This window comes from Gavia stellata, chromosome 25, assembly GCF_030936135.1.
Source record: "Gavia stellata isolate bGavSte3 chromosome 25, bGavSte3.hap2, whole genome shotgun sequence".
Classification (NCBI taxonomy): Eukaryota; Metazoa; Chordata; class Aves; order Gaviiformes; family Gaviidae; genus Gavia; species Gavia stellata.
Window position 1 is genome coordinate 5,572,418 of NC_082618.1, and position 27,929 is coordinate 5,600,346.

General features: G+C 61.5%; 2 protein-coding genes across 2 annotated transcripts; both read right to left on the reverse strand.

The window, feature by feature from the left end:
• Positions 1 to 1,073: 1,073 nt before the first annotated feature.
• Positions 1,074 to 3,117, reverse strand: HSPB1 (heat shock protein family B (small) member 1). The gene is made up of 3 exons (XM_059829407.1): positions 2,739 to 3,117; positions 1,679 to 1,742; positions 1,074 to 1,420 (listed from the first exon to the last, which is right to left on the reverse strand). Exons 1-3 carry the CDS (start codon positions 3,097 to 3,099, stop codon positions 1,261 to 1,263), a joined length of 585 nt encoding a protein of 194 aa, XP_059685390.1. The 5' UTR covers positions 3,100 to 3,117; the 3' UTR covers positions 1,074 to 1,260.
• Positions 3,118 to 7,494: 4,377 nt separating this feature from the next.
• On the reverse strand, positions 7,495 to 27,572 carry SRRM3 (serine/arginine repetitive matrix 3). The gene is made up of 14 exons (XM_059829456.1): positions 27,349 to 27,572; positions 24,106 to 24,207; positions 20,170 to 20,304; positions 19,934 to 20,014; positions 19,477 to 19,506; positions 18,994 to 19,062; positions 18,676 to 18,711; positions 17,877 to 17,927; positions 17,666 to 17,770; positions 16,973 to 17,144; positions 10,932 to 11,260; positions 10,094 to 10,321; positions 9,698 to 9,835; positions 7,495 to 7,711 (listed from the first exon to the last, which is right to left on the reverse strand). Exons 1-14 carry the CDS (start codon positions 27,570 to 27,572, stop codon positions 7,495 to 7,497), a joined length of 1,917 nt encoding a protein of 638 aa, XP_059685439.1.
• Positions 27,573 to 27,929: the final 357 nt, after the last annotated feature.

A 27,929-nucleotide genomic window follows, 5' to 3' on the forward strand; every position in this document is an offset into this window, starting at 1 on the left:
CAGCCCCCCCAGCATGGCTGCAGCCCCGCAGCTGAACCCCCCCAACCTGCTGGCCCATCGCAATGGGGTGAGAGGAAGGGGGCACACGGGGGGGCAGGGTTGGGGCTGGAGGGGCATGCTGCCGGGGACGGGGGTCTTTCCCGGCCGGAGCTTCTGCCGCTGGAGCCCCTGTTTGCCCTCGGGCTCCCCTGCGACCTGGGGGGCGGGTGGGGGTGTGTGGGGTGCGGGTGTGGTGTGTGCTTGCTTTTCAGGGATGTAGAGCCCCGGAGTGGTGACACTGGGGAGTTGAGACCCAAAATGGTCAGATCCGGGATGTTGAGACCCCGAGTTTTGGAGACCAGGGATGGTGAGACGCAGGGTGCTGAGATCTGGGATTTTAGAGACTTGGGATGTAGGAGACCCAGGATGCTGAGACCCGAGATGTGGGGGAGCCAGAATTTTGGAGACCAGGCATGTCAGAGACCCAGGATGTCGGACACACAGGATGTTGGAGATCTGGGATGTTGAGACCCAGAATTTTGAAGACCTGGGATGTCAGAGACCCGGGATGTGGAAAACTGGGATGCTGAGCCTGGGATGTTGGAGACCTGGGATGTCAGAGACCTGGGATGTCAGTGACCTGGGATGTCAGTTACCTGGGGTGTGGAAAACTGGGATGCTGAGCCTGGGATGTTGGAGACCTGGGATGTGGAGACCAGAGATTTTGGAGACCTGGGATGCTGGAGGCTGGGATATGGAGACCTGGGATGTGGGATATCCAGGATAGGGAGACTCGGGATGTGAAGACCCGGGATGCTGAGCCCGGGATGTGAAGACCTGGGAAGTGGAGCCCCGGGATGTGGAGCCCCAGGATGCTGACCCCAGGCTGTTGAGCAGGGCTCGGTGGCCCCCCCGCTGGCCACGCTGGCCCCCCCGCTGGCCACGCTGGCCCCAGGCAGCCCCATCCCAGTGCTCTGGTCCAGCCGCACCAGAGCAGGGAGCCGGTGCCCATGGTGTGGTTCCCACCTGGCACAGCACAGCCGCGGTGCACCGGTGCCGCCGGGGGTCCCGGGGGACAGGCACAGGGCATGGGGACAGGTTTCTTTCACCGCTTTTTATTCCGGCTGATTCTATCGGTTCCTTCACATTTATTCAAGGCACTCGGTGACCGGGCGAGTACAAAATAGACAATAAAAAGGGGGCTGCGAGCAGGGGCGGGTGTGAGGATGCAGCTTGTGCAGGGGGATCGCGGTGGCGGCTTCTCCTCCTCGTCGCTGCCGCCTACTTCTTGGCGGGCTCCTTGGCTTGGCTCTCGACGGTGACGGGGATGGTGATTTCGGCAGACTGGATGGCCGGCTTGGGCAGGGGGGCCTCCACCGTGAGCATGCCATCGGGGGACAGCGAGGACCGCACGGCCGTGGCTTCGACACCAGGGGGGAGGCTGCAGGGAGAGGGGGGGCGGTCAGGGCTGTGGCACCCACCGCCCCACCCTGCACCCCCCACCACCCTGCAGGTGCGATGCTGTGACTGGTGACAGATGCTCAGCTCCAAATTGCTGCCTCCCCCCAGCTCCCAGTTTGGGTGAGCGGCACCCCCAGTTTGCCCAGTGGGCACTGGATGGGATGGGTGGGTGGGCAGAGGTGCCCGAAGGCACTGGGGGGCTGCCAGGGTCCCATCTCCCCTCTTCCCTGGGACTTACGTGTATTTTCGGGTGAAGCACCTGGAGATGAAGCCGTGTTCATCCTGCTTCTCCTCGTGTTTGCCTGGAGGGAAAAAAAAAACCCCAGGCTGGTTGGAGGGGGCTGGCTGGGTGGGCAATGGGCTGGGAAGGTCTCTGTGCCCGGGGTGCCCCCTTTCTGGGACCCCCAGATCCCCGCATCGCCCGATGCCAGGGAGGGGCTGATCCTGCCTGTCCTGGTTTTTGTTGCCTTAGTATCATTTTGGCTCCCTGACCCGCTGGGGCTGGAGACCGAGCACCCACCTCTCCCTGGGGCTGCACCCCCAAATCCCACCGGCTGGGGAATGGCCCCCACCCCGTGTGGACCCCCCCGGAACGCGTGGGGCCAGACACTGCCGGCAGCCGCTCCCCAGGCACAAAGCACGCTGCTGGCCCCATGCCGCAGGGCCTGGGCTTCGTCACCGCGTCCCTGGCTGAGCCACCCCGGGCGCTGCCGGGGAGCACGGGGGGGCTACGGGGCTCGTCACACCACTCTGTCCCCTCATGGGCGTCCCTCCCTATGACACTGTCACCCCCCGGGCACCTCCGCCCCTCTGTGACTTGCAACCGCGGGTCCTTCCCCGTGTCCTGGCTGGACCAGCAGTGTGGGTCAATGTGTGGGGCTGGGAGGGGGGTCTCTGCACCCTGTGTAGCACGTGCAGCGTGAGTGCACCCCGAGACTGAGCTTGTAACGCTGGGCCTTCCTCTTTGCCTTGATTTCCCCTTCCCTTTTTCCTCCTCTCCTCTCCTCTCCTCTCCTCTCCTCTCCTCTCCTCTCCTCTCCTCTCCTCTCCTCTCCTCTCCTCTCCTCTCCTCTCCTCTCCTCTCCTCTCCTCTCCTCTCCTCTCCTCTCCTCTCCTCTCCTCTCCTCTCCTTTTGCCCCCTCCATCTCCTCCTTTTGCTTTTCCTTCCCTTGCTTCCCATCACTTATTCCTCTCTGCTTTGCTTTTCCGCCCTTTTTTCCCCCAGCAAACGCCCGGGGCGGCTGCCCCAGCCCAGCACCCGGGGAAGAACCCACAGACCCCCCATCCCCAGCACCCACCGGTTATCTCCACGATATTATCCTTGGTCTTGACCACCAGCTCCTCGGGCGCGAAGTGGTTGACGTCCAAGGTGACCTTCCAGCTGTCGGCGGTCTGGCGGATCTCGGAGATGCCGCTGCTGAGCTGCCGGCTCAACGCCTGTCCGTAGGGCGAGCCGGGGGCCGGCACCAGTGCACTCTCCCGGGGCAGCAGACGGAAATATCCCGGCCAGGCGCTGCCGCTCGGCCACTTGTACCAATCCTCGGGGATATGGGGCATCCCGAAGGACTGGTCGAAGAGGCGGCTGCCATGGTACCAGTCGCGGAAGGGGTCCCAGCTGGGGCTGCGCAGGAAGGTGAAGGGGACGCGGCGCTCGGCCATGGTGCGCAGGGCTGCCGGGGGGGCGGCCAGCGGCCACTTATGAAGAGGCCCGGGGGTTATTTTTAGCCGGGCGGCTCAGCTGGCTATTAATGGAAATTGCGGCAGGGCCCAAGGAAGGGACGAGAAACTTTCCCGGCCTTGGGGCGGCCGCACGCAGCCGCATCGGGTGGGCGGCACGGGGATGGGGCTGGCAGCCCCCCGGGTCCCCCCCGGCAGGGAGATGTCCGTCTGCCTCTCGCTGCGGGAGGTTTGGCTGGTTGGGAGTGATGGATGGCCCTTGGAGCGGATCCCGGCCTCACCCCCCCGCCTGCCTGCCTTTCTCGCCCGTAAAGCCATGCCAGGGACGCGCGGCCCCGCTGCGGCGTGGGGAGGGGATGAGTCAGTGGAGGAGCCCATGCGCGGCCCCGCGCCCGCTGCGTCACCCGCCAGCCAGAAGCTTCTGGAGCCCCCCAGCCCCCCAGCACCCAGCACCAAGCTGGGGTGAGGCTGCCCCAGCCCCTGGGGTGGGGGTCCCTGGGGCCCCCGGGGCTGGTGGGGCTCAGGGGGGCCAGTGGGACCAGTAGGGGTGATGGGGACTGGTGGGGGCTGATGGGGCTTACTGGGAGCCAATGGGACCAGTAGGACCTGATGGGAGCTGATGGGACCTCGTGAGGGCCGGGGGGCTGATAGAGCTGATGGAGTTGGGGGGCAGCACCCTCTCGGGTTGGGGGGGGGTGGCTCCTTCCCTTAGGCCTTTGCCCTCACGTCCAAACACGTTTCCGGGCAGCCGGGAAGGGATTCGTGTTTGGGGCCAGACTGCAGGCCCCCGATCCCGGGGAAGGGCTGTTTTCCCAGCCCGGCGAGCCTGGCAGCCCCTGGGAGCCCATCACCTCCCAGCCCCATGGAGCGGGACCGGCCCAGTTTTTGGGGGGGGCAGAGGCACCGTGGTGGGATGTGCCTTCTGCAGCTGAGCTCTGGCTGCTTTGCTTGAAGAGCGTGACCAGCGCCAGGAGACGGGCGGTAGCTGAGACCTGATGCACTCAGTGCAGGGATGTGTGACCCCAGGGAGCCCTGCCCCTGGGGCACAGAGGGGAAAACAGTAAGGGGGGGGGGAATGCGGCGGGGGGGGATTTGGGGGGGTGTCCCCCCACCCGTGGCTGCAGTGGGTGCCAGGACCCCACCGGCCAAAACCCCTTTGTCTGGGGCAGAGCCCAGCGCTGTCTCTGAACTGGCGGGGGGGAAAGGTGCGGGGCTGGGGGGGGTGCAGGGCCGCATCCTGCGGGGGCTGGCGCAGGCTGGAGGGGAGCCTGGCGCAGGAGGGGGGGGCTGAGGCGCTGCAGGGACTGCAGACGTGAGGGGATGGGAGGGATGCGGGGAAATGGGAGGGATGCAGAGAGGGATGCAGGGAGGGACTGGAGAGATGCAGGCGGGGATGCAGGGAGGGATGCAGGGAGGGATGCAGGGAGGGAGTGGAGAGATGCAGGCGGGGATGCGGGGAGGGATGCGGGGAGGGATGCAGGGAGGGACTGGAGAGATGCAGGCGGGGATGCAAGGAGGCATGCAGGGAAATAGGAAGGATGGGAGGGATGGAGGGATGCAGGCAGGAATGCGGGGAGGGATGCGGGGAGGGATGCAGGGAGGGAGCGGAGAGATGCAGGCAGGGGTGCAAGGAGGCATGCAGGGAAATGGGAAAGATGGGAGGGATGCAGGGATGCAGGGAGGAATGCAGGGAGGGATGCAGGGATGCAGGGAGGAATGCAGGGAGGGATGCATGGAGATATGCAGGGAGGGATGCAGGGATGCAGGGAGGAGTGCAGGACAGGATGCAGGGAAGGGTGGGAGGGGTGCTGGGAGGGATGCAGGAGGGATGGGATGGGTGGGAGGGTTGCAGGCAGATGGGAGGGATGCAGGGAAGGCTGCAGGGAGGCAGAAGGGCTGCAGGGAGACGGGGAGGATGCAAGGGGCCTCCCCAGAGGGTTTCCCCCCACCCCGTAGCAGGATGCTCCAGGGGATCAGACACAACTGGTGCCCAGTGCTGCTCTGCACAGAGCCAGAGGCCGATGCACCGAGGAAGAGTGAGCCATGGGTGCCTGGAGGCAGAGGGCAGGAGGGGAGAGGTGGAAGGGTCTGCCGGGAGCGGGACGAGACACAGCCTGCACGGAGGGTGCAGGTTAACCTCCCTGAGCTGCCCCCGCCCCTGTGAAGAAACCGCTCCGTGCCCGGCAGAGTCATTTACAATATATACTGTATATTTTATTATAATTGAACCAGCTCACTGAATCTACAGCTGTACTCACAACCCAGAAAAAAAAGAGAGAGCGCACGCGCGAGAGGAAAATACTGAAGTATTTCTACAGAGTATTTGTTCCAGTTAGCTCCCTCCGTGGCAGGAGACAGAGACTGTAAAAGAGGAAGACTGGAAATTTTCCCTGATGTGCTGGCGTGTCCGTGCCGGCGCTGCAGTTGGGTCTCGGGCTTTCGGGAGCCGCAGTCCCGGGGGGCTGCAGGGCTGGGGGCTGCGGCCACTGGCAAAATCACCCCTCGCCGGTGGCTTGGATGTTTTCAGGGGACACCCCACCCCCCCCCAGCAGGGTTTTGGGGCTCCTGGGGCCAGTCTGAGGTTCCCGGTAGGGCAATGGGGGGGGACGGGGGCTGTGGGGTGCCCAAGGGCTGCCGCAGCCGTGGCCGGAGAGGGGTGGGATGGTTTTCGGAGCACGTGGCTCAGGGGTTCACAGGGATGTTGGGGGCACTTGTGCCCTTCATCTTACCAGGCTCGGGGGGAGCAGGACCCACATCCAGAGCTGCCGCCCTGCCTGGGGCTGGCACATGGGGACAAGCTGAGCCATGGAGAGCCACAAGCGCGTCCCCTCCTTACCTGTTCACCCCATTTCTAATGGCTCTGCTTGTCCGGGCACCGCAGAGGGTGACCGGCAGCTTTGCCAGCAGAGCAGGGGGTGGGTGGGAATACCCAGGGGCTGGCACCCGGCATGGCACGGCTCCTGGAGATGTTTCTCCAAGGGCTGGTGAATCCTCAGCCAGCAGCTGAGCCTGGTTCCTCGATGTGCCGGACTCAGGAAACGGGGGTCAACCCTGGAGTGCCCCTCCGCTCACATCTCTGCCCTCTCGGGACCTTCGGTTCATCAGGCTGCCGGCTAACGAGGCTGTCGCATTACTGGCCGAGCTGGAGTCCAAAGGATCCCCTCCCTGATCCCAGCTGGCTGGAAACCAGTGTCAAGCGGGACTGCCAAAGCCCGGCTTTTCATCCGGGGGCAGCGGGTTAATCCGGGCAGCTGCTCTCCCACCCAGGGAGGCTCATCCCCATCGTCCTGCTCCAGCCAGCCGGAAAACGTGGTGCCCGCACGGATTAAACACCAACAGCCCCGGGGGGCCAGGACCATCCTTGGGAGCTTTTTTTTTTTGGAAAATCAGCAAAGTCCTGCAAAAGTGGGGCTGCCGGCAAAGCCCGGGACTCTCCTGCCTCTCTCTTTCTGTAATTAAGTTTAAAAAGCCACTGCTCAGCCCCAGAGCAGGAGCGGGAGGTGGCCGGGGGCTGCGAGCCCAAAGATGGGGTAGGACATGCCAACGCTGGAGGATGGCTGGATGCGGCCCTGGGGGTGGAAAATCCCCAGCCCAGCCCTCATCCCCACAGCTCCCTCCTCCTGGGGGTGATGGCTCGGTCTCCCCCAAATTTGGGTGAGATGTATGGGTGCCGGGGACGGCTCTTGAGCCGGGACGAGCAGCATTAACCCACAGGGGTGGCCCCCCCCAGACATCCCCACTCAGGAAGAGACTTGTGGGGTGCTGCTGGGTGCTGGGTTTTGTTCATCCATGGCTCGGCATGTGCTTGGGTCTGGGAGGACCCCAAAATCATTTGTGGTGCCCCTGTCCCCCGGGACACCATGGGGACACAGTGACAGCTCTGCCAAGGGAGAGCTGGGGCTTGCCTCTGGCTGGCATCGCACCCTCCAGCCAAGCCTGGGCTGGAGAAGCCCCCTCCTGCTCTCCCCCCCCCAAGGAAACACTTGTGCTAAAAAAGTCAAACCAACCCAAAAAAGCACAGGGGGCTCCAGGGGGGTCCCCAGCCACCCCGCCCGCTCACCCCAAGATCTCTGCTGAGCAATTTGTTCCCTCGCTCTGTGCTCACCCACCCCATCCCGCCCCACCCCGGTGCTCGCAGAAATAAAAAGATATCCCCCCCACCCCATCCCGACCCCCAAAACACCCCCCAGGGCAACGCAAGGACCCATTTGAGTTTTCGGCCCCCAACTTTTCCCCCGCCGCCAGGTCCATCCTTAGCAGCCCCCCAGCTCTTTGCCACCTGCCCGGTGGTCCCCGTCCCCCCCAGAGGTGCAGGCGGCATCGTGGGGGGGTGTATGGCCGGGATGGCGGGGGGCTGCGGCCGGGGGCTGGGGGGGCTCAGAAGCCGGCGCTCTCCGAGCTGCTGCGGCTGTTGTAGCTGGGGCTGCGGCTGGGGCTGCGGGAGCGGCTGGGGGGGCTGCGAGTCCGGCTGCGGCTGCGGCTGGTGCTGTAGCTGTCGTAGCTGCGGCTGCGGCTGCGGCTGTAGGAGTAGGTGCTCAGCGAGCTGGAGGACGAGGGGCTGGGGCGGTAGTAGGGGATGGGACGCTTGCGAGCGCTGCAAATGGAAAAAGGGAAACTGAGTCAGGCCCCCGGCGGCAGCTCGGGGAGGGGGACCGGCACCGGCTCCCTGGCAAGGCTGAGCATCCCCGCAGGGCGGCCGAGCATCCCTGCAGGGTGGCCAGGCTCGGGCCAGCTGCATGGTGTCAGGACGTGGCTGCCCAGCATCTCCCCCCACCCTCCATCCCCTTCCTCCTCCCCAGCCCCCCGGGGGTGTTAGTCCTGGATTAGGCAGCGGCGAGGGCAGAAAGTGAGCAGGTTAATGTGGCTTTTGTGTTTCCCAGACACCAAAGATTGAAAGCTGCTGAAAAAGAGACGTTCGGGATTAGCGGGAGGCGAGCTGCGGCCCGCTGGCGCCTGAGGATGAGGAGGGATGTGGGGAGCATGGGGGCAGCAGGGATGGGGGGACATGGGGGGCAGTGACGTCTGGAGCCGGTGCAGGAGTCGGCCCCTTGCCCCCTTCTCCTGGCCCAGTGTTAGTGGGACCAAAGAGAGATACAGGCACAGCTGGGTGCCGAAGGCATCCTAGGGTGTGAGGAGACACAGAGGGGTCTGGGAGGAAGAGGAGGAGGAAGAGGAGGAGGAGGAAGGGGGGAGGTTACCCTGGGAGCCAGGCTGGCGGCGATGCTCTCCGAGAGGGACCTTGGGATGAAATGGAAAAGGAGAAGTTGACATCACTGAGGCAGGACCACACGGTGACGGACCCTGGGGTGGCGGGTGTGATGGGGATTGGGGACAGGGCAGGAGGGCAGGGAAAGGCCCTGGGGCTTCTCGCTTGGCTATGGGGCAGCTGAGAGGGGCTGGGGGTGTTTGCCTGGCTGCCCCCTCCCTGCAGCATCCTCTAAGCCTCACAGAAATGGCTCTGCTCCAAGCAGAGCTGGGTCTGCCGTCCCCATCCATCCCAGGGCTAGGTGACAGGGATGGGGGGGACAGTCCCCGCAGGGACCATGGGCTGCGTCCTCCAGCCAGACCTTGCCACCTTCCTGGTGACATCCTGGCAAAACCCAGCTCAGGGATGGAGTGGGAGGGATGCAAGACCAGCTGGTGGTACTCAGGCTGGGAAACCTTCCTCTGGGCTGGGAGGAGCTTTCCCAGCCCACGGTCTTTACAGGGTGTCCATCGGGGAGGGCTGCAGGGAGCTCTGACCCACCACATCAGCCGTATTTCTCCTGTTCTCCTTCCTTACAACTTCAGCCCAGCCCAGGCAACATAAAACCCCTCCCACAGCGAGCCAGAGCTGAGTTCTGAAAATCCAGCCTCCTCCACCCCATGGCCCCGATCTCCCAGCTGATAGCAGGAGAGACAAATAGGTCAGGAACGAGGTAATCTCAGCTCGCTGCTGGTACCGCGCCAGCGCTGCATGCTAACGAGGTACTATATATGCACACAGTGTTTCGTCTGGCACTAAATATTGCCTGTCTTACAGCCCAGGATCCTGAGTCAATAGGATCTCAAGGAGGAGAAACTGGCTTTTGGAGGGCAGGGGAGAGACACGCTCGCAGCCGTACATCGTGCTGGAATATGCACACCTGGATTAAAACCAATTCCTATTTTCATGCCTCAAAATGGGAAGAGATGAGAAGGTTGCAATATTGGAGGCAGTCTGGTTATCCATCTGTCTGGGCCAGCTGATTCGCCCAGCTGGTCAGCCTCAGGGTTATCTATCTGTCTGCAGAGTTGCTCATCCGTCTGTCCATCCATCCATCCATCCATCTACCTGTCCGTCCGTCCGTCCATCCACCTGTCCGTCCGTCCATCCACCCACCCATTCATCCATCCATTCATCCCTCCCTCTGTCCATCCACCCACTCATCCACCCATCCACCCATCCGCCCACCCATTCATCCATCCATTCATCCCTCCGTCCACCCACCCACCCACCAACCCACCCACCACCCACCCTTCAGGGCTGGCTGGGGGCATTGCTCAGCCCCGGGCCGTGCCAGCAGCCACAGCAGAGGTTTCCCCGCGTGCCGGGACCCACCTCGTGATCCTCCTGGGCTCCATGAAGCTGGGGGAGTCACGTCTCCTCTTCCTGATTGGGGAGTAGCTCCTGGAGCGGCGCCGGGCACGGGTAGGATCGGGGTCACCGTGGCGTGTTCGGGGCTCGTTGTCCTTCTCTCTACACCATGAGGAGGAGCGTCAGGGGTGCAGGATGGGGTCCCGGGTGGGATACAGGGACAGCCCGTGCACAGCAGCCCCCCACAGGGGTGACACCCCCACCCAGGGCTGGTGCTTCCAGTGCCACCGGGGCCAGCAATGACCAGCAACCCCCTCCTGGAGCCCCGGAGAAGCCGGGACCACCTTGAGCCATGGATGCTCTCTAAGCCCATTGCTGGTACCCGTGCCGCCCATGCTGAAGGCCCCCCCGGGGGCTGACCTGCTGGCGGGTTTTTTCGGCGAGGGCGAACGGGAGCGGCTGCGTCCTGCTCTCTTCTCCCGGGAGCGGGAGCGGGACTTGGAGAGGGAGCCGCTGGAGCTCCAGGAGCTGCTGCGCTGGCCGGGGCTGGGCGATGGGCTCTTCCTCCGCTCCGAGGCGTGCCGGGAGTGCTTGGCCGATGACTCCGAGCTGCTGTTGGGCCGGCCCCGGTGGTGCCTCTCCTTCACCCTGCGAAGGCAAACCCCAGCACCTCTTTGCATCTCGCCCGCCGTGGCTGGCAAGGTGTCCCCGCGGGAGCCGGCGACCCCAGGTTCCCATGGAGGAGCAGCGAGCGCACCTACATGACCCCAATTTTTGGCTGGGCTGCACCCCTGATTATAAAGCATGGGGCACTCACCTGCTTGGGATCCTGCACCCTGCGGGATGCTGTAATCCCACGCAGCCATCCAGGCACTGGCCTTCGCGCTGGGATAATCCCTTGTGGGGATCACCCTTCCAGCAGTGCGCTGGCACTGACCCACTGCAGCTCTTCCCTATCCCCATCTCCATCCCCATCCTCATCCCCATCCCCGTCCCCAATGCCATTCCCATCCCATCCCTTCCCCATCTCTGTCCCCATCCCCATCCTCATTCCCATCCTCAACCTCATCCCTGTTCCCGTCCCCATCCCCGTACCCATCCCTTGAGCACCCCAGCCCCGCCCTGGTCCCCAGCGTGCCCCCCAGAGCTTTCCCTGGATGGAACTGGGGTGCCTGCATGGGGCTGCACCCCAAATACCGGAGACCAGCTCCCGTGTGCCAGCAGGGACGGCATGACCCCATCCTGGGGACCCCCTTACTTCTTGGCGTGGGCGCCGTGGTTCCTGTCAGGGCCGAGTGGCGGGTGGTAGGGGTGGGAGCCCGCCGAGCCCTCCGAGTCGCTGCTGTAGCCGGCGGGGCTGAGTGGCGGTGGCGGGGGCTCCCGGGGGGCCGCTGGCCGCCCCTTGCTCTGGCCGCGGTGGCGGGGCGGCGGCGAGGCGCTGTGGGAGCGGTGCCGGTGGCCGTGCTTGGCTCGCTCCGGTGTGGGCGACCGGGGGCTGCGGGCACCGTGTCGGGCCCCCCGGGTGCGGGGGGACGGCGGGTCCGTCCTGCTGTGAGCCCGTGGAGAGGGGGACGCCGAGGCCGGCCTCTGGCAAGGGGGAGAGAGAGAGAAGGGGGGAAAGGTGGTGGGGGGGAACAAGAGAAGAAAGAAGGAGAAAGGGGATTTTAATGGGGGGCGCCGGGCCGGGGGCGCGGTTCACAACGTCAACGCACATCGCATAAGGCAGGCTACACAGACGCTACCCTGCACCTTCCTCTCGCCCTCAACAACGTGGGTCATGCAAACCTCCGCATGCAAAACGCCAAAAAAAATAATTCAAATAAAATTAAAAAAAAAAACAAAGGAAGGGGTAGGATGGGAGCAACAAAAAAAAAAATAAATCCAAGAAACCCCCAAGTCGTCGGGGAGGGAAAGCTCGAAGGGAAAGAAATAACCCCCCCCGAAAACACCTGGAGCGGGGATAAAGCAAACCCCAGCGCCCGCCTGCCCAGACCAAGAAAGGGGAAGGGAAAAGGGGGTAAAACCCAAACGAAGGGAGGAAAATGGGGGGGGGGGGAAGAAAAGATGAGAGGAGGGGAGGTGGGGGAGAGTAAATCAGACGGAGCCGGGGGGAACAGGTCGAACCAAAGAGGGCTGGAGGTGATGGGGGGGGGTCTGCTCACACAGAGGCATGCACATATATAGAGAGATATATGTTCAGATACGTGTAGTATTTATAGATAGTACAGCTTTTGGCTTAAAACGAATCAAGAAATGAGGAGGACGGCACAGAGCGACAATGGAGGGCAAGGCGGGGGGTGGGGGGCCAGGGGCGAGAAGGCAAAAAGAAACCAAAAAAGAAAGAAGAAAAACCATCCAAATCAAATCAAATCAAATCAAATTAAAAAAACAAAGCAAAACTTCACAAATGTCCTCGTTACTGAGATAAACGAATGTCTCTGAGCTCTTCCTGGGACACGCATTGAGCTGTTAGCTGTGACTCTGCAGGGAACTGCTAAGTCCTCATCAGCACTCAACACAGACTTTGCTTTCTGCTTCCTTTTTTTTTTCCATTATATGCTTTTTTTTTTTTTAAGTCCCTCTTGGTTAACATCCACTTACCAAAAAAGTGGCATTTCCTCCTTTAGTAGGTAAGGTATGAAGAGAAGGGAAAAGCGGGGCAATATAAGTGCATCATTAGATTCACAAAAATGCAAGAGAGAAAGAAAGAGCGAGAGAAGGAGAGACAGAGACAGAGCCAGAGAGAGGAGAAATAAACCAAACCAACTCACTTCTCCTACGGGGTGGGAAACCTTGGGCCACCGCCGCGGCCAAGGCCCCGTGCCGGGCTCTCGCTGAGAGCTGGGGGGGCCTGTCCGGCCCCGGGGTCCGGCACGCAGCGGCTCCCAAATATCTGAGCTCCTCCGAGCCGCAGCCGCTGCCTGGGATTCTCCCCCCCATCTTTGCAAACACCGCTAGACCAAAAAGATGGGTGGAAACGGCTCCTGCGCTGCTGGCTGCAACCAAGGCGGCAAACCCCGGCTGAGGGGGCTTTGGGGGGCTCCTTTGCCTGGCCACAGCCCAGCACTGGGTCCCTGAGCATCCCTGGAGGGGTAAATCCTGCACGGGGCGGCACTGAGCCTGGCCAAGGGGATCTAACAGGGGCCAAGGGGATTGGGGTGGTGCCAGGGCCAGTGTCACCATGCCCGGGGGTACGCTGGGGGCCGGTGACCCCCATTCCCTGCTGGCCCCTCGCCCCAATCACGCCTGGCTGGTTAATCCCTGAGGACCTCCTAAATGCTGCTTTTCTCCCCCAAAAGAGAAGCGGGCGAGGCGCCAGGGTGGGAGCCTGGGGACCGCCACGAAGATGCTGCAAAAGGGACACTAAGCCACCGTGTCCCCCAGCACCCCGAGGTGGGGGGGGTCACAGAAGCCACTCCGCACCCCACCGGTGGCACGTCCCCCGTCACCTCCTTGTCCCCACGGATAAGCCAAGCCCTCCAGCTGCAGACCAGCAAGCTGGAGCCAAAACGGAGGGGATTTGGGGTTCTTGGTTAACAATCTGTCGCTGTTGCGATCGCTCCAGCGAGGGGGGAGGCTGGCGGCGATGGCAGTCCTGCCCACCCCACAAACCGCCCTGCAAGCGCTGGGGGACACGGACCCCTCCAAGGGGGTGCAGCAGCCCTGGAAGGGGGGGGGTCGGTCGAGTCTGTGCCTGGCCCCGCATACAGGCAGGGAAAAATAAAAGCAGAGATGAAGAAGAAGAAGAGGAAGAAGAGGAGAGAAAGAGAGGGGTTTCCTCTTTCCCAGGGCGGCATTTTGGCACCGGCCAGCCATGCTGCGGGCTGCGGGATTCCCACCCAAACCCCGGGGCAGGGGCGGAGGGGACTCCTGCCCAGGCGTGCAGGAAGGCAATGGAAGGAAAAGCATCCCAAATAAATCCAAATTGGCAAAGGCCCAGCCCAAAAGGGAAAACAGTCTGGGGGCTTGGAGGGCTGGGACAGCCAGGGCTGGGACGCTGTCCCCTGCCCCTCGGGGACCGTGATGCCCTGGACCTGCCTCTCTCCACGGAGGAAGATTTCAACCTTTCCCCATTGCAGCTCCCCAATATTTTCCCTGGATTGTTGGGGTTTTTTCTCATCATGGCCCAAGGAGGGGCTAAACCCACACATCTCCCCACATTTCTCATTTCTTGCCCCATCCATCCACCCCGAAACCCCCTGTGCCCGGGATCTGCTGCCGCTCCCACCCACAGGCTCTGGCCGCTGCCCCTATTTCTCGCTAATTATGTTTGCCTTCGTTACCCGGCCCCTAAGGGGGGGACTTAAACGGAGCAGCCGTGCTCGGCCCCTGGATGGAAAGGAACACAAATTTGGAGGGCTGAAAGACACAGAAATGCATTCTACCGACGGCACAAGGAGATGGGGAAGAGAAAAGGGGGGAAGAAAGAAAAAAATATTACGTGGACAGGGCAAAAAATATAAATAAAGAATGTAAGAGAAGAGCATGGCTTTGCAGCTAACTGGGGAAAACCATACAAATCAAAAAAAATTATATATAGCCACCAAAAAGAGACAAAATGAAAGAGAGACAGAGAAGGAGAGCGAGAAAGAAAGAGAAAGAAAGTCAGAAAGAAAGAGAAAATAACATTAAATCAAGCTACGGTGCTTTTCAACAGGCTCATCTGCAGAAGTGAACGTGCAGAGGTGGACGAAATACCTACCTTCGCAATTGGCAGTGACAGGAATGCGATAATAAAAAAAGAAAACAATAATCTCCACATTTGGAGGGCAGAATGGGAAAAAGACAAGGACTCTTTAGTACGGCGATCCAGACCCCTCAGCTAATCCCGTTTGCTTTGCTTAGAATTTTGTAAATTGGTCTCGTTAGCTCTTTAGTTTTTAATTTTTCTTTTTTTAAATGGAAAGGTTGTGGCCGGCTGCGGAGCGGGGCAGCCGCGGAGGGGTGGGGTTGGTGGCTGGTGTCTATAACCCAGCTGCATTTTGGTCTTAAAAAGTCGCTACATAACATGGCAAAATCCCGGATAACATGCAGGGAAGGCAATGGATGGAGATGGGACACGACGAGCGTTGTTGGGCTATGTTGGCCCAAAGAAAACCGGAGAGAAAGAGGGGCTGGAGGGTGCGTGTGGGCGAGGAGGAGGAGGAGGAGAGACCCGGGAGGAAGGCTGGGGAAAGCAGCAGGGATGGATGGAGACGGGACTGGGTATTTAAAAGGGAAGGCAACGCGGCGCAGCGCCCCAGGGCACCCCTTTGTCCCGGCAGCTCTGGGGGTGCTGGGGGGGCACGGCTCGCCCTGGGTGGATGGGCTGAGTCCGGTGCTTTTGGGGGATCTAGAGGTGGCGGGGGGGGCGGGTACCGAGGATGCTCAGCACCCGTCCTGCTGGGATGCAGGATGCGGGTGCCTGGCTGCAGGATGGCCGCGGGGTGCTCAGCTTGGGGGGGGGGATAACCCAGCACCCAGCGGCCTCATCCTGCAATCATGGAGGAAAACCATCCCCACGGCAGCAGGATCCGGCCGCAGCCGAGGCAATGGGGCAGTAGCCAATTCAAGGAGGCAAAGGGCAATTCGCTCCGTGATATCGAAGCAAGCCCACTACCTTTGCGGTGTAGAGCTGCTCGGTTCTCTTCCCTTTTAAATTCCTTCTTCAAAATATAGAAAATGGAAATACAATGTTCAGCAGTCGTAAATATTTAGAAAACACATCTGCTTTTTTTTTTTTCTTCTCCACATTAACACACACAAAAGCAAAAAATTCTAGAACAACACAACGACGACGGGAAGGGGGGAAATAATAAGAGAGATATATATTGTTTGCATTTCTGTACATCACAAGGGAAAAGAAAAGAAATCATGAGAAAGGAAACTAAAACAAGGGAGGGGAAAAAAAAAGCACGTTTCATTGCCCTTCCCTCCCCCTCGTCCCTGCTTCTGCTGAGCAAGAAATGGAAGTGTATATTACCGTTTGGGTTTTTTTCAAATGGGAGGCTAAAGAAAAACACAGATGGGATTAAAAAGAAAAAAAAAAATAGAAACCAGAGAGAGAAAGAAGAGAGAGAGAGAAAGAGAGAGAAAGTTGTCGGAGAAAAGTCCCGCTGGTGCCGGGGAGCCGTGGGAGCTCGGCGGCCTGGGCGATGCTGGGTGCTGGGGGTGGTGGGCAAGGGGAGAGTGGGGCAAGCCGGGTGCCTGGGTGGGTGCTCGGCACCCGAACCCCCCCCACACCCCAGCCAAAACCACAGGAAAGAAGAAAGCATAGAGTTGCCCCGAGAGGCGGGCAGGGTGCTGGGTGCTGCTGGGGGGTGCTGGGCTGGGGAGGGGGAGCTGGGTAGGGCAAAGGGGATGTGAGTATGGGGTGGGGGGCTCCTGGCCCCATTTTCTGGGGTGTCCCTGGCCCCACAAGCACTGCAGTGGCAGCGTTGGGTGCTGCCAGCCCGGAGCGTCCCCGCAGCACATTGTCCGTGGGAATAAAGTCCCCTGGAGCGAGCGGGGACCTGTGTGCCCCCCATTAGTGGGGTCCCCCAGCGCATTGCCTTCGCTCAGCTCTGCCTCCAGCCCCCCCGCTAGCCGCAGCGGGCTCCTCGCCACTCTGGCACTGGTTAAACTGGGGCTGACCCCCTGGTCCCACTGGGTTAGGGCTTTGCCCCACTCAGTGTGGGAGCAGCCCCCCGGGCTTCACCGGGACCCCCAGGGTGCTAAGGCAGAGCTGGGGACACCTAGCTCCGATGTCACCCGCCACGGGGACCCTGAGTTCCTAAAACCTGAGCACCCAGCACCAAACCCCCTCCAATCCCTAGCCTGGCCTAACCCCAGTCCCCAGGCTGGGCACAAACTGGGTGCTGGGGTCCCAAGCGCTGGGGAGGGTTGGGGCTGGCTGGGAAGCAAGAATTTTCCAGCTTTGCCCATTTCTTGGCTGTTTGGGTTCAATCTACGCCCAGGGAGGTGCTGAGCCCGGTGGTGACCCTGGCAGGTAACGCTGGCCTGCCAAGCCGCCATCCCCGGGGGGTGACATCCTCGGAGTGATGTGTGGCTTTGCGGGGGGGGTGGGATGACCTGTTGGCTGCCCCGATACCTGCCCCGAGGTGATGGGCTGACTCCCCCAGGGAGACTGTGCACCCATTGGAAGGGTGATGGGTGCTGGAGGGGGTGCAGCCTGCACTCCGCATCTCCCCCATGTGCCCCAGCTGGGTGAGGGGGGAGCCGAGCGAGTGGGGAAGGAGGGGAGAGGAGAGCCGGGATAGGGGGTCCTGTGGAGGGAGGAGGGAAGGGAAGCGAACGGTGATCCAAGAAAAGCCTACGTACATCCGAGGGCTCCGGGAGCGGGGTGCCGTGGCTGTGGCGGCCGTTCTGGGCGCTGCCCTTGTGCCCGTTCTGGTGTGGCGAGGCCGAGCGGCGGGGCGAGGGGGAGGACGGGCTGCGGCTGGAGCGGGCGCTGCTGCCCTTGGGGCCATCCTGCCGGCGCTTGGGGCTTAGCCTGTGGGGCACCGCACCGTAAGCCGCCGGCATCCCCCCTGGCCTGAGCCTGGCATGGCGTTGCCCTTCGCCCGGCTCCGAGAGGGTGCCGGCTGCAAGCCTGGGCTGAGATGGCGGGGCGTGGTTTGCCGATGCAAGAACCGGGGTGAAAATTGGTGGTTTGTGCTTTCTCCAGTTCAAAATTGAAACCCCGCGTTTCCAAACCCCACACAGCTGCTACAGCATCATCCTGCTCCCCTTCATCCTCCCGAGGGTCCCCATCCCGGGGACATCTCTGCCACCTGCCTCCCTTCCCTCCATCCCCAAGGGTCCCCGTCGTGGGGACATCTTTGCCACCCACCTCCATACCCTCTGCCCCATAAGGGTCCCCATCCCGGGGACACCTCTGCAACCTGCCTCCCCACCCTGCATCCCATAAGGGTCCCCACCATGGGGACACCTCTGCCACCTTCCTCCTTGCCCCCCAAAACGGAGGCTAGGGGGCCGTTGGTGGTAGGGGTGGGGGTCCCGGGCTGCCCCTACCTGCCGGGGGATTTGGAGCCGCTGTCGTCGGAGGAGAGCGAGGCGCTGTGGGAGCTGCAGGAGCTGCGCCGGTGCGAGCGCCAGGCCGGGGACTCGCTGCGGGACCTGTGGAGAGGGCGGCCAGGGGGGCCAAGGGGCAGGCTGAGCTGCCGCGGGGGGACACGCAGGGAGGCACACCGCCCCGCTCTCCCCCGCCATCCCGGCCCCTCACCTCTTACGCTCTTTGTTTTTCTCTTTCCGTTTGTTCTTGGGGCTCCGGGACCTGCGGGAAGTGCCACAAGCTGCAGAGACAGGAGCAGGGGCAGCACCCAGGGGGGGCTTCCCCAGCCCCCCCTGAGCCACAGGAGGAGCGATGGGGAGGACCTGCCTGGAGCAGGGCTCCACTGAGCTTCACACCGTGGTGGGGGTCCCAGCTGGCTTTGGGGGGACCATGGGGTGCCACGTGCCATTTGGCAAGGCCGAGTGGGAGGGGGTGGCAGTGGGAAGGGGTGTTCCAGCTCTGCTCGGCATCCACAGGGCCTGTTGTCACCCCTCCACTCACCTCGCCCTGCGTCATCCCCCTCTGAGCCCCTGTGCCCGCCCGGGCACCCTTTGCCTGTTTTTTACTTCTTTCACCCTAAAAGAGCGGTGCTGGCAGAGGGCATCCGCAGAGCAGGGCGCAGCCAGGGCTTGCCCTCACCATGGCTGCCTGGTGTCACTGCTTCTCCCCCAGGGGACATTTGGAGCCGTGTGGGACCCTGCAAGAGCCCAGAGTGGCCCTGTGCCAACTCCAAGGTGGGGGACGCCCAGCAGTGCCCGTCTGTGGGGTGAGGGGGACGCTCACCAGGCAAGGGATGGACAGACAGACGGTGGGTGATGGCAGCCCACGCTCACACCCACCGTGCCCAACGGGTCCATCCGCTGCCCGGTGGCATGGGGTCTGTCCCTGTGAGCAGAGGGGAAGGGGACAGGGGAAGCTGGCAGCCAGCGCTGGTGGCAATGGGGTGGCTCCCAGCAGCTGTCACTCTCACCTGTGTCTTCTCTTCTTCCGCGACCCCGACTCAGACCTGAGGGATGAAGAGGAGGCAGAGATGAAGGAGACATGCTGAGCCGGCCAGCGGGGAGCGAAGGCTGGGCAGCTCCAGGGTTTGGGGACAAGGGCAGGGGGGGTGGCCCCAAGATGGATGGGGCAGGTGACAGCTGCTGTGAGGAGGTGATGGCCCCATGAAGAGCCATCAGCATCCATCCCAGCATCCATGCCTCCATCCCGCCCCAGCCCAAGGGCCTGGGCAGCCCCACTGTCCCCAACCAGCCCTGCTGTCCCCAGCCCAATGTGGTGTCCATCCTACCTGTCACGTCTGTGTTTCTTTCCAGTCTTCTTTTTCTTCTCTTTGCGGATGGGTGAAGAGCTGTCGCAGCTGAGGGGGGGGGGGAAAGTGGGTGCCCCTGAAGGGGGAGCAAGGGACCTCCCAGCCCCATCCCTGTGGCCCAGGGGAGCCCCATCCCGCCGCTGCCCGGCACCCTGCTTCCCCGGAATCACCCACGGGATGCACAAACATCACATGGCAATTATTTCCTGGGGGGATTTGGGGTGGGGGATAGAAAGGGGCTTTTAGCAGAAGGGCTCCAGCTGCCTTTGGTGCCGGAGCGCCCAAATCCCGCTGTGTCCCATTGCCACCTCGTGGGCTCTGCAGCCTCCAGCAGGAGATGGGGAGGCCAATTCCTACTGGGATTTCAGAGGGGGACAGTGGGTGGCGGAGGCTAGCCCGTGCCTGGTGGCCCTGCATGCCTGGTGGGGACCCCGCAGCCCACCCAGCCCAGCGGGCACTCACCTGCGCTCCGAGCCAGGTTTCCTCTTTTTGCTGCCGCGGGGAAGGCAGAGAAGAAAGGGACATTAGCGACAGCATCCTACCCAGCCAGCCAGCTCTAACCAGAGAGGGGACCAGTGGGTGGATGGAGCCAGACCCTTCAGGCAGCCAAATCCTGCCCGGTGCTGTGCCCTGCGGCAGCCGGCTCCTTCCCAGCACGGACTGGGCAAGGTCCCACCAGTGTGTGCAGTTGGGTGGGCTGGTGGCACGTCCCACAGCTCTCTGTGTGTGCGCACACACGTGTGTGTATTGCACCACCGGTGCATGCAGATGCATTGCACCTCTTGAGGGTGCACGTTCGGGGGTGCACTGCCCCCCAAAGTGGGGGACTTGCCCCACCAGAGCCTGGAGAAGGGGTGAGCTGGGAGGAGAGTTGCCCACCCAGGAGAGGGGGACTGCACAGGGACAGCTGGGGACTCACCGGCTCCGGCGGTGACCTGATTTCTTTTTCTTTTTCTTCTTGGGTGGAGGAGAGGTGGAGCTGCTCGAGCGCCTTTTCAGCCTGTGGGAGCAAGCAGGCAGTGTCGGCGGGAGAAAGGATGCCTGTCCGTGGCTCTCCGGGCCTCCATGTCTCCCAACAGGGGCCTGGCAGGCAGGGAGACATCCCCTCCCTGTGCACACCCGCTCCCCAAAATCCCACTGAAGGTGCAGCCAGACCTGTACTCGCGGTGGCCGCTGTCCTCGCGGTAGCACTCGGCCGAGCAGTCGCACTGCAGCAGGCAGCCCTCGCCATAGTCGGGGTACTCCGCCGCATACTCCTCCCCGTCTGCCCCGTGATGGTTCTCTATCACGCTGCCGAAGGAGGAAGCACAGAATTAATTCGGGGCTCCTCATTCCCTGTTTCCCACTGGACGGGCTGGTGGGGAAACCTGGGGCAGTCCCAGTACGGCTGCAGGAGCTGGGGGACATCCCCTCTGCCACAGCATCCCCAGGGGACCTTGGTCACATCGCTTGAGGTCCACATGCAGCAAACCCCCCATGGTGTCACCATATGGTGGGGGGGGTTCTTCTCAGGGTCTTCCTGGGGCTCCTGTCCCTGCAGTGAATCTCTGCCAGGCTGGCACGGGGACAGCCCAGGGCTCGGGCCACCATCTCCCCGCAGGGTCCAGCCCCGGCATCATTCAGAGCCCCTTTTGGCATTGCCCACGTGCCATGGCTGAGTGGGGGGCTGGGGTCAGCCCAGGTAGGTGGCGGGGCCAGATCAGGGCAAGAGGAGCTGGCAGGAGGCTCGGGGGATTTGGGGGATTATCGGCCCGCCGGTGGGAGCTGCCCGGGATGATCCAGGCTTTGAGGTCGGCGCCCCAGCGTGCCGCTACCTCGGCATCAGAGCTTCAGGCAGGTGATGGGTGATGTGCCCCCTGGGCCAGCCGAGATGGGGTGGGGAGACATCAGGCCTGGAGCCACCGGGGTCTCCTCTCCCTCCTGAGCGACTTCGTCAGCATTAATTTTTGCTGCTGCCATGGAAACCGGCGGGAGGTTGCCATTGACTACCGGGGCTGCAGGCAGGGCTTGGCAGAGGCCTGGCAGCTGGACCGGGCAGGCAGGAGGGACCCAGGAGTCTTTACCCAGCCTCTCCCTGCAGCCCTCCACCTCCCCAGTCCTCCTCTGCCATCAGCCCCAGGAGCATCAAACCCCCCTGGGAGCCTCTCGTTTGTTCTTGGGGGATGTAGGACATCTCACCCCGGGAGGGACGCGGCCATCCAGGTGCTCTGGAGGGAACTGTAACAGATGCGGCCGTGCCTGGGGGGTGCCCGGCATCACACCAGCTTGGGCACTTGCTTCCCAAGGGAGATTTGCCCTCAGAAACCTGACGTGGGCTCCCCCACCCTTCCCAGCCCAGAGGCACGCGGCAGGGGATGCCCGTGGAGAAGCGCAGCCCCCATGGCAGTGGTCCCTTGGCAGCCCGGCCAGAACCTCCAATTGAGTGAAGGGATGCTCCCAGCCGCAGATGGCAGATCTAAGAGCCACACGTGTTGGCATCCCTGGGCACAGGCATGGATGTTTAACCCAATTAAAAACGGTTTGGACCAAAACTAGAAGCGAGGCATCCTCCCCCTGACCGTGGATGATTGCTCAAGTGGATCTTGGGCTCCCTTCCACACCGCAGCCGTGGCTTTCTGGGTCCTCTCCAAGCGACTCCTGCCTCGGCTGTGCCCCAAAGGCAGGAATGGCCTTTCAACCACCCACCCAACCGTGGGAAGGGGGAGAAAAGAGGAAAAGAGAAGAGCAAATAGGGACAATTCCCTGTTGGACTCTGCTCCGTGAGCGGGCAGTGCTCCACGCCAGAGCCTGCTGCCAGCATCGCACCCATTAGCTGTGCTCAGCGGCTCGAGACGGGCTTGTGCTGCCCCAATTATCCCTCCCCGCCCGGCACACGCTTGTGTTTGTTTTCCATCCCACCAGCCTGTCCATCAAACAGCTACTCCTTGGGGACTGGGCTGTATCGCCAGGCTGTGCACGCACAGAGACGAGCTGGAAGAGTGCAGGGAGCAAGCCAGGGACTCAGGTGGTCACGGCCCTGCTCAGTGCCTCAGTTTCCCCTGGGGAGTTTTGCAGACGATGCTGAGCTTTCGCATCTGCTTTGAAACAAGAGCAGCTGGTTCAGACTCATAGTCCTGGCAGCCAAAGACTGAGCTGTGAAAGTCCAGAGAGGTGCTGGAGCAGGACCAGACCATGAGATGTTTTGCTGAGTACTCTCCCAGCCACCGCAAGGGCTGGGGCTCTTTATTTAAAGTTTATTTAACTCCCTTGTCCAGCCTCTTCAACCAGCGCAGCCTTTTGCACCCAGGACATCCTTTGGCAAGGGCTTCGGCAGCTCAGTTCCCTGCTGTTTTAAGAGCCACCTCCTTTGGAGCTGGCTCCTACCAGCCTTCTCCAAGCGCCTCCGGCTTTGCTCTCCCCCGAGCAATCCTTTGCTTTGCGACAGCTCCTTCCAGCTCAGCACTATTATTTATAGCCCCTGGGCTAATCTTTAATGATTACCCTTCGTTTTGCAAAAGCAAGCCAGCAAAGGTGACAGCTAGAGCTGCCTGGGTAACCTTAGCACACCTTCGGCTTCCCTGTGTGCTCGTAACAGCGCCAGCCCCAAGGATCCCGCCCAGGGAGGATGCCCTGGAGATGCCTCATGCCCCCATGGGCAAAGGCCACTTGTTAACACTTGGGCTTGATGCTTGGTGACCCGGGCAGGCTGCTTTTCCCTATGCCTTGGTTTTTTCCTGCCTGGAGGAGGACCCTGAATGCTTTGTGCTGCCCCAGGGCCATGTGCCCCATCCCAGGCTGGGCACAGCCAAGCTGTGTCCCTCCCTGCCTGGCGTGCTGGCGGAGCAGTGGGAGGAAGGCTCTCCCCCCCGCACCATGGCTTCCCTGCCTCCTGCTCGCCCTGATTTCCTGACCCTAATGAAGCATTAATATTCAGTGAACCTGCAGCATCTATTCCTGTCCCAAGTGACCTGGTTTCCAGGCTGATGGATGGTGCACGCCGGGCCAGCCACGCTGCCTGGGCCATTAAGCATCACACAGATAAATCATCATCAAGCCAGGGCGGACCCTCGCGAGGCTGGGGACAGTCCTGCGCTGGGCAAGAGGAGTGAGTGGCACGTCCCCAGCAGGAGCTGGGCTGCTTTGGACACCTAACCTGAGCCCCAAGCCCCCCTGGGGCAGAAGCAGCCCCCAGGGACCAGGCAGCATGAGGAGCGATTAGGAGGCAGAGGCATGGGGCAGGAGGTCCTTGGAGAATCTTCCTCCGTGGGCCTCCTTGGGGTCACACCAGCCTGACGGAGACACAGGCTCTGGGTCTACCCAGGTGAGAAGCAGGCTCAAGCCCTGCCTATCCAGCCTGGGCCTCTAGCAGCAGAAATTATTATTACTATTATTAATGATTATTATTGCTAACAGTCATATTTCTGGGGTTACAGAACAGCAGCCAACCTGCAGAAGCATCACCAGCCAAGCTGAGTTACCCCAGCCTCACAGCCGGAGACAGGAGGACTATTCTACATTATGGAGTTAAGAGCAAGGACTAGAAATCAGTGCCCTTGCCTGGATGGAGGCAGAAGCTGCAATTTCAGCCCCGGGGAGAGCAGGAGAGGTGACCGAAAGTGGCAGAAGCAGGCAGAGGTGAGGCATAGTAAACCTGCAGCTTGGTCTCTCCCACTAGCTGGTGGGGTGAGCCAAGCATCAAGACCTTCTGTGCTTTAGTTTCTTCATCTGGGACAGGAGCCCTGCAATGCTGGCCTCTCTGTACAGCACTCTAAGGTCTCCAAAAGACCAGTGCAGGATAACCTCTAACCTCTCCAGAGGGAGGATCCTGCCTCAGAGAGGCAAACCCTGCCTCCAGCCAACCAATGGACCAACCAACCAATGGACCAACCAACCAACCGACCATCAAATCAACCAACCGACCATCAAATCAACCAATCCTCCATCCATCCAACCAACCCTATATAACCGCTCTATGTCCATTCATCTATCCAACCATCCCTATATATACTGTCTCTGCATCAATCCCTCCACCCACACATCGATAGTCGGAGGAAATCTGGGATGTGCCTCTCTGGGATGAGAGACGGGCTGACTCGGAGCTGCCTCACTTACATTTGGCGCCCATGCTGGTCCTCCCTGGTGAGCACGCCTTCCTTCTCCATCAGCATTTGCCGAAAGGTCCCCACTTTCTGCCGGATCTCCTCTTCGGAGTACCTGGATGTGCAAAGACATGGTCAGGGCTGCCGTGGCTGGAGCGTGGGCTCCAGAGTGACGTGCTGAGGACCTCCATACCTTTGGGAGCAACATGTGGCCCAAGGGGCCGGTCAGAAGGATTGGTGGCATGGTGACAGTCATCAGTGCCTGGAGAAGAGCAGGTCCCTCTGCTTGGTGCCCTGCCACCACCCTCCATGCCCTCCTCTCTCCTGCCTGCCCCTCCCAGCAGTGCTCGGCAGAAGAAGGGACATCAGGAAAGGGTAAAAGAAGAGGATGACCATGAGGTTGCCATTCCCCCCCACTGCCTCAGGTTTTGGGGCACATATCTGCTGAATCCCCTCGGCAGTACCAGCATTGCAGCTGGCGAGGCCAGGGTTCGCACTGGGTACCTCCATCCCATCGTGAGCCTCCCTCGCTCATCCCGGCGCTGCGCCGGGGCCCCAGCAGCCGAGCCAGCTCTGCGCTAACGCTGAACGCTGACTCAGGCCACTGCAGGGTTATTAACGAGAGACACTAATCACTTTGTCCCTGGCATCTGAGAACAGCCGCGGCAAACCACGGCACTCCAGCCGTCCCCCGAGGCATCCCCGGGGAGGGAGGGGTGACAGCCCCGTGCTGTATCCCGTGGCTGCACAAGGGCACCCGAGCATCCCCCTCGACCAAAACCATCCAAACAGAGGGATGCGGTGGAGGGACCCGCAGTGCTCTCGGCACCATCATTCCTGGGGACAGGGCAAAGGGAGAGGGGCCCTATATCACCGCCACCCTGCTGCTCCAGGAGGGAAGGGGACAGGCTCCATGTGTGTCCCCGTCCTCAGCTGCACCATCTACAGGGGCTGCTCATGGCCCATCCTCGCCGTCACGTCCCATCAACATCGCTGCTAACGAGCCCAGAAAACTGGGTGTCACAGCCTGGCCAAGCCACATGGTCCCCAAGGCTGGCACCTTGCAGAGCCCATGCTGCGGACGGCGATGCCCCTCGCAGTGCCGTGGGTGCCCCTGGGTGCCCTCGGGTGCCCCTAGGTGTGGAGGAGCATGCGGCAGCACCCGCATCCCCTGCGGTACCCACGAAGGGGAGCAGCGAGAAGAGGGGAATTAATATTAACAAGCTCATTTGCTGGCCAGGACTCCTGTGCAGAAGGAGGGTGGCTAACCGGGCACGGAGGCAGACCCGGCTGCTTCCCCTCACCTTGCACCCTGCCTGGGCATGGGGGGGCCCCAAAATCAGGGCAGGACCCCGAAATGATGCTCTGCACTGTACCCTCAATGGCGGTGCAGCCACCTGGGCGGAGTACAGCCATCCCGCAAGGACGGAGCCGCTGGCCCCGGCCATCCCGTGGGCATCAGCCGGCCAGCGGCAGCTGGAAGATGTCTGCCGGAGAAGATGAGCATTTGCTGCAGCATATTACGAACGCAGCCAATGCTCTTGGAGAGGGGACGCGAGGCCAAACAGGAGGTGACAGATGGGCCACTGTGGCTGGGCCATTAGCAAATCTGCAGGGGGGCAAGGCCAAGGTGAGGAACCCCCCCCTGCACCCAGCGATCCTGTGATGGGGGCAGGAGCACCCCACCAGCCCCTTCCCTCCTGCGCCCCCCGGCACTGCTTACAACCCCGTTGGAGGGATTTTATTTTTTGCATTTAACACATAGAACTGATTTGGGAAAGGAAGAAAAATTGCTGATGCTTCTTTTCTGGAAGAAAGGCAGGGAATAACGGCGCAGGCAGCCCGGAGCGAGCAGCAGCCGAATACAGTGCAGGCAGGAGGAGTCATCCGCGTTTAAGGAAACAAGGGAGCACGTAAATCCCTGCAAATCCTCCTCTGCTGTCACACCCGTTCATCCCGGGGGCCCTGCCCTTGGAGATAACTCCCCCGAGGCTGTGGCCAGGGTGCAACCCCCAGCCCAGGCAGAAACCCCAGGGGTGCAAAGCGCTTCCCGTGCAACGCCCCCGGAGAGCCCTGTGCAGAGGGGAAGAGCAGGCGGAGGATTAACCAGGTGGACCAAGATTATTACTGTAATTATATTATCATTTCGGTGTATCACCGTCATCGTTATTAATAGCCTTAATAATAGCAAAGGCAATTATAGCAATAACAACAATACTGATTGCAATGTTGCTATTACCCATTGCAGTAATGATACTACTAGTAGTAAGATCCCTAGTAGGGTGCGGGAACCCAACAGGAGGCTCTGGGCTCCCCAAGGCGCCAGGTCAGCCTTATTTATTTCCATAACGACAAATTAGGCACAATCATTATTCCAGTCTGTGTGAGACAATTTAATTCTAGGTCACGCTTGCACTCTTAATGAAAGCCTTGGCGAAGCCTTCCCTCAATCCATTTTCCTTCTCCCCAGCTGATACCAGTCCCCGTCTACCCGCGTGTGCCGAAGAATTTGCTCCATCCATCAGGTTTTAGCGAGCTGTCAGGGAGATCAGACTGTTTGGCTGGTGCCGGGGCAGCCGGCGGCACAGCCATGGGGCTGGCAGGGATGGGGGTCTCCCCACTGGCCCCCCAGCCCCTCCTTGCCCACCCAGGCAGGGATGCTCTCCAGCCCCTCAGGTTTTCCCCCCACCCTTTGCTTTCCCAGGGGTGAAAAGTCTGGGGAGTAGCTCATGGTGCCCGGCCAGGGGCATGGCAGGGTGGTGGGGATCCCCTCACCCCAAAATCGGGGGGGAAGGAGGAAGGCAGAACAAACTGAAGCACCAAAACAGCCTCGCCTGGGGCTAAACCGCAGCTCTCCTTCATCTCCCCAACACGAGAGACGGAGAAGGACCATCTCGCATCCCAGGCACGCGGGGCAGCGCTGATGGCTGCCTCCTTCCTGCCTCTGCTTTCCCGGCACAACAAGCCGGGAGCCCAGATTTGCAAGCGGAGAGGCCGGAGCAAGCCTCCAACACGTGTGTGGATGCACTCCTAGGTCTGCGCTGCTTGGAGGCATTCAGCTTCACAAACCAACCCACCAGTCCGTCCCAAAGCTGTGCGATACACCCAAAGCAGATTTACCTCCAAAAGGGAACATTTGCCACATCAAGGTATTTTTTTAGAGAGGAAAAAGGAGGAGAACAAGGTGCAAGCAGGTCAAAAGGATCCCAAGCCACAGGGTCCATCTCCAACCCAGCCCTGAGCGCCCGCCACTCACCCCTGTTCCTCCATCATCTCCTGCAGCTCCATGCACTTCAGCTCCACCCGCCGCTTGCGCTCGTGGTCCAGGATTTCCCGGTGAGCCTTCTTCACCAGGCTGGGCTCCACCATCCGCACCTCCTCCTCGCCCTTGTGCCACGTACCCGAGGCACCGGGCTGTGAAAAGCCATTAGAAGCTTCCTGAGGCGAAGGCACGTCGGCCCCGTTGTTGTAGAGAGCCATGCTGGCGTGGGCAGCCTCGCTGCCGGCAGCACCTGGGAGGGAGAGAAAGAGTCAGGGGTCAGTGCCTGCCCCGGTTTCCCTCTCACCCCATGACAGCGGGGGAACCCTGCCAGGACCTGAAGGCAAAATTCATCTCAAAAGAGGCACAGGCACGGCAGGTTGATGGGGACGGCAACTGAGAGATCTTGGGTCTTCTGCCAGCACCCTTCCTGCCCCTTGCCTCAGTTTCCCCATCTGCCAAGCAAGGTTGGGGCTGTTCCCATCACCGTGCCGTGAGAGCTGGCTCATGGGAAAGAGAGGAGGATGCTCTGTGCCAGCCTCGTACCGGGGAAAGCCTGGCAAAGCGTGGGTCTGTGG